The following is a 5,669-nucleotide window of genomic DNA, read 5'->3' on the forward strand; positions in this document are numbered from 1 at the left end:
GATGCAGTCTCCAGTTTTATACAACTTATTGTGTGGACCCACCACAGGAAGTCAGGTGGGAAGTGCCTCCTGCATTATGACCTGGGTCATATACGTGACGGCACACAACGGAAAACGTTTATAAAACGCTTTGCAACGGAAAACAAAAATGAGTGTTTCTTATTGGTCCAAGTCAGTCCCTTTTCTTCCATCTGGTGCCAAATGAACACAATAATAGCAATGGTCGCCTGAGCTAGGCACTGCACTAATTCATTCATACGTTTTCATAATAAGCAATAGTACATGCCCAGTTGTTAGATAGCTGAGATTATTTATAGATTACAGTTAAATCAATTGTGTAAGATTTTTAATCACAAGACGGAAATAGTTGGTTGTGTGCAAGTTATAATACAGAATCTTTGTCCACAGGCACCATGGTGATGATATATTGGAAAACCAGGCCACCCATGGTGAATTCACTGAAATGTGGGATAAATTCGCTCCAAAGAAAGAGCGAGAATCCTTGAGGGAGGTCATCAGCAACCTCAAAGCTATGGCTGACCCTTTAAAACAACACATTTCAAGTACTTATGTAAAAATACTTTAAAGTACTACTTAAGTAGTTTTTTTGGGTATCTGTACTTTACAATTTATATTTTTGACAACTTGTACTTTTACTTCACTACATTCCTAAAAAAAATAATGTACTTTTTACTCCATAAATGTTCCCTGACTGTCCAAAAGTACTTGTTACATTTTAAATGCTTGGCGGGACAGGAAAATTGTCAAATTCATACACTTATCAAGAGAACATTTTTATTGTATTTATTTAACCTTTATTTAACTAGGCAACATCCCTGGTCATCTCTACTGCCTCTGATCTGGCGGACTCACTAAACACAAGTGCTTTGTTTATAAATGATGTCTGAGTGTTGGAGTGTGCCCCTGGCTATCCGTAATACATTTTTTAAAACATTAAAATTGTGCCGTCTGGTTTGCTTAATATAAGGAATTTGAAATAATTTATACATTTACTTTTACTGTTGATACTGTAGTGTCTGAAGGTCTATTGATTTTGCTGATGTTTGCAAATGGTGTAATAGATGAACTTTACTCTGCTTTGCTGAAGCATTTGGAAAAGCATTGCTACATAGGTTTCTTGGAATAGAGGACATTTGGAGATATGTGAAAGCCGGGGATTGGTTTATTAAAATCACGCCATACTATGTCACATAGGATATAAATACCATGTCTTAAACAAAGAAGGGAGAAACAACATATTAACAGATTGGGCCGTTGTTCTCCAGATATCTGCAGATGTCTGTAAATTGATACTGTGATCTTTGATACAATAAACCTTTATAATCAAAGTACAGTGTAAGCGGACTTCTTATCATCACAGCATAATTAGCAACATATTTTGAGACACCACAATACTTAAGTATATTTTAACAATTACATTTACTTTTGATACTTAAGTATATTTAAAACCAAATACTTTTAGACTTTTACTCAAGTAGTATTTTACTGGGTGACTTTCACTTTTACTTGGGTCATTTTCTATTAAGGTATCTTTACTTTTACTCAAGTATGACAATTGGGTACTTTTTCCACCACTGCACCTATCCGGTGTGTGACAATAAAACATTTGTTTTACCTTCTCTCTGGATGAGTGGGAGAAGTAGGCCTACATCAAATGAGCAATTTCCAAACTTCACCTCCATGTTGCTCAGCTTCACTCTCTGTTCCATCACCATGTCTCTCAGCTCAGTCCAAATGTCAGGGGTGGTGTTGGAGTGTTCAGTTGTCTGTTTGTGGGTCGTCTCTGTAGCTTCAGTCTTTTGCCTCTCGATCTGAACCTCTTGCACCCTACTATCGCCCCCTTCCCTGTGACCCTGTTGAGTAATGTCATTCTCTCTGAACCCTCCACTCTCTCCCTGAGCCCATGTCCCAGACAGACAGAACAGCAACACCAGCTGAGCGACAGCACCCCTCATTCTAAAAGAACACCTCTACTGAAATTATGTTGTCTAGGGCTCAGTGCCCTTTTTATATATACACACAACTTGGGGAACGACTGCATGAGAATTTAACACACGTCTGTGACAGAAAGAACACCCTGAGAGAACATTGCCAAAGATGACCTGAAAAAAGTGCACCTGTGTGCACCTGTGCTTCGGTCTCTCCCCTTCCTGCTCTGACCTGTGTTGTTGTTTGGTGATAAGTGGCAGGCTAGCAGCCTTTATGGCTTGGTCAGCCAAAGTAAACAAAAGGAAGCAAGAACACTTTCAAACGCGTTGACCAGTGTTGCTTCAAGTGCTCATAAAGGTAGACCTACATGGCATGCAAGCTATGTGTATTGTGTAATTGCGTAGTGTGTGTAATAGTTTCTCTGCCATTCTAAATGTAAACATTTATAGGCCTACATCAAAGGCACTTTTTAAAACCGAAGTGAAATAAAGTATACCAATGTGTTCCTACTACTACGAACTATGACAAATTAAAAATACATTTATTCTAGAAGAAAACAACACCAAAACTCCCTTTTAGAGTAATTGATTAACCTCTTAATGAATCAGTAGAACTTGACTGTGGTGGCCAAAGGATTATTAAATATGTATAATAGATAAAACATACTAAAGGAGTTCAAAGACTGTGAATGAATCAAAGTTTAAATGTCAAGCTCCAAATATTGTGTTTGCGTTGACAATAAAATGCTTTTCAAGAGGTGTAGATGTATGGTGATGCAGCAGCGGGGTTAGTTCATTCCAGAATGCTTTGACAAACTTTAATTCCAAGTCCATGTCAATTACACTGGTCCACCAGAAGGTAGCTTGGAGTTGGAAAGGCAGAATGTGGGACCTCAAGCACGACAAAATGGCAGATCATAGTCTGAAAATTGAGAGACAGACATCATCAGATACTTGAACATTTTAGGGCCGGTTTCCCAGTCCCGGATGAGCCTATTCCTGGACCAAAAAGCATGCTCAAAGTAAAATCTCAACTGAAAGTGTTTTTTAGTCCTGGACTAGGTTTAATCTGGGTCTGGGAAACTGGCCAATACTGTGTATATCATAAAAGCTCAGGTAATCTTATTCATATATACTGTAGGCTAACTATTTACTTCAAGGTGAATGGTGATTTAACAGGTAATTTATATATTACCTTGAGATCCAGAGAATTCTGCAGGCTGCAATCAGCCAAGTTTACATTGGCTTCGTTCTTACACACAGTCTGTCCCACTTTGACAGTCATGGTGTGTTTCACCCGAGCCGGAGGGTAAATCTAAAAGTCAACAGAAATATTTAGTAACATGAATCCTTTAATCTAAGTTTATACTTTTAATATTCTCCTTCAGTTCTAGTGCCAAATCCGAGGACATAATTACAATTTCAGTTCATTTAGTTATGAAGTAATTTTTCAGTTCAGTTAGTTATGAAGTATTTATAACTATTATAAAACAAATTATATTTTACTGCAGGTACTATAAAAGGTTATTCCAATACTTTCTTCAGAGCAGTGTGCAAGTGCGCAGTCTACTGACCTGTGGTGTGGCAGACAGAATGTCGATGACCTTGTACGCAAAGGCATACTTGCTCATGCGATTATGGAAATCAATGGCAAAGTTGGCTGCCTCTGTGACATCAGAGCCGTAGGAGTACTGTCCGGAATTGTCCCCCAACACACAAGAGATCATGGTGAGTGCCGCAAGAACTGTGCGCAAAGCAGTCATCACTGTACGGTTCAAGTCTGTGGAAGCAAGAGAGCATATTTATACATATTTTACCATTAGAGATTTGTTCTATTTGGCGTTCTTTAAGATAGCATAAAAAGCCAACTTGCATATTAGAGGCGTCAGGACTAGCACGTACTGAACAATAGAGCAGGTTTAGAACAGGTTTATCTTCAATATATGAATATCGTCTGAGAGTTCAGCGTTCAGCTGCCTGAATGCTGAGTCATCTTCTAGCAGCTATTATAGTTTACCGTGGTGAGGATATGCCGTCCTCCTCTTTGCTCAAGCGAAACATAGCATCAGGTGATTCTCTTTCACTTTCACATCTATTGTGTTCAGCTGGTCCAGAATTCCACTGATGAATCATTTCCACAGAGGTGATTCACCGCTACAGCTGCAGTTTCAGCAGACTGCAGCTTGTTTGTGTCTGCTTCCCTTGACCAGTATGCATCGAGAGAGAAATCAGAACAACACATTTCTTGCTGGATGATCCCTCAGGAGTCATTTATTTACTGTATAACCCAATGCAATTACTTTCTGTCCTTAGGGTTAGGGTTCCACAAAACCAGGAAGTTACCTTTGACAGTATACATTTTTACATTTTAGTCATTTAGCAGACGCTCTTATCCAGAGTGACTTACAGTTAGTGAGTGCATACATAAAAATAAAAATAAAACATTAACTCATACTGGCCCCCCGTGGGAATCGAACCCACAACCCTGGCGTTGCAAGCGCCATGGTCTACCAACTGAGCTACACGGGAGCTTAGCGGAAGTCCGTCTTACTTCTCAAAACAAACACTTATAAACAGTTATAACTTATACTGATACTGCTGCTTAGACTGTTAGTTTGTTTATCAACATGGCAGAGGCCATGGACTTTATAATAATATAATAATATGCCATTTAGCAGACGCTTTTATCCAAAGCGACTTACAGTCATGTGTGCATACATTTTTATCTGTTTTTCAATCTGTCTGGATCTACTGAAGGATCCAGTGACTATTGCCTGTGGATACAGCTACTGGATGGACTATATAAGGGTCGGTCCACTTAGATAATTGAAGTAGAAATTGTGCCCCAATATTTAACTTTTCAAAGCCTGTTATATTAAATTAAGTGCTTTTTAATATAGACCACATGGAAAATTCAATAAATCAGATTTTTTCTATTAATATCTGCATTTTGACATTGTCCCTCCTCATGTTTTTCCAACTCCTAGTAAGATTGTTTTCAATTGCCCCTCCCTGTTGCACACAACATGCTTTCATTCCCCCTGTCACAAGGAGTTATGTTTGATTTAAAAAATGAAAACTTCATACCTGTTATGTCAACCCTGTTACTTAATTGCCACTTTTAGTCATTTTTCTTGATTTAAACCCTTGAGATGGGAAAAAATGTTTTCTTTAATTAAATGAATATGTGCTCTTTATGACAGAATGTAAAAATTAGTAAATAGTAAATAAATAGTTTTTTAAAACCAAATTACACTACCCAAAAGGCACTCTATTGGTGGAATGACCAATAAAGGGCTGCTCTGAGGTTTACTATACCGATTAGCAGCATTTCTGTCTGTGTAAGATGGACATGGATGCCATGATACAGTCTTAGCTGCAGCAGAATGGACAGAGAAGCAGGTGAGGATGAGAACTCCACTTTCAGATGTCACATATTTATATTTAAACATATTTTTAGATTTCTTCTTAACCTTCATATTGTCAATATATCTCATATCAAGTTAAAGTGCTTCTATGTTGAAGAGTTCGAAAATCAGCCAATGTTCAGAAATGTCAAATTACACGAAACAATCTAGAATGAGATAAAAGTTAACAATCAAATTATGTATGAAGAGATAGTTCACTTTTTATGTTTTAGCTTACTCAGGGTGTTGTCGTTTTATCCAAACCACTTTAAAGTTTATTATCTGGTTTTTTAGCAACATCCATCATCTCCTG

General features: G+C 37.9%; 1 protein-coding gene across 2 annotated transcripts; it reads right to left on the reverse strand.

Annotated features, from left to right (window-relative positions):
• Window positions 1–1,159: 1,159 nt before the first annotated feature.
• LOC311113689 (cystatin-2) lies at window positions 1,160–4,072 on the reverse strand. 2 transcript variants are annotated; one of them, XM_084156991.1, is made up of 4 exons: window positions 3,967–4,072; window positions 3,524–3,729; window positions 3,145–3,264; window positions 1,160–2,871 (listed from the first exon to the last, which is right to left on the reverse strand). In XM_084156991.1, the coding sequence occupies exons 2-4, from the start codon at window positions 3,710–3,712 to the stop codon at window positions 2,785–2,787; spliced, it is 396 nt and encodes a 131-aa protein (XP_084013117.1). In that variant the 5' UTR covers window positions 3,713–3,729; window positions 3,967–4,072; the 3' UTR covers window positions 1,160–2,784. The 2 variants fall into 2 exon arrangements, with proteins under 2 accessions (XP_084013117.1, XP_084013116.1); XM_084156990.1 differs by lacking the exon at window positions 3,967–4,072 and adding an exon at window positions 3,852–3,960.
• Between the last annotated feature and the right edge of the window lie 1,597 nt (window positions 4,073–5,669).

This window comes from Coregonus lavaretus, assembly GCF_964263955.1.
Source record: "Coregonus lavaretus genome assembly, chromosome: 40".
Classification (NCBI taxonomy): domain Eukaryota; kingdom Metazoa; phylum Chordata; class Actinopteri; order Salmoniformes; family Salmonidae; genus Coregonus; species Coregonus lavaretus.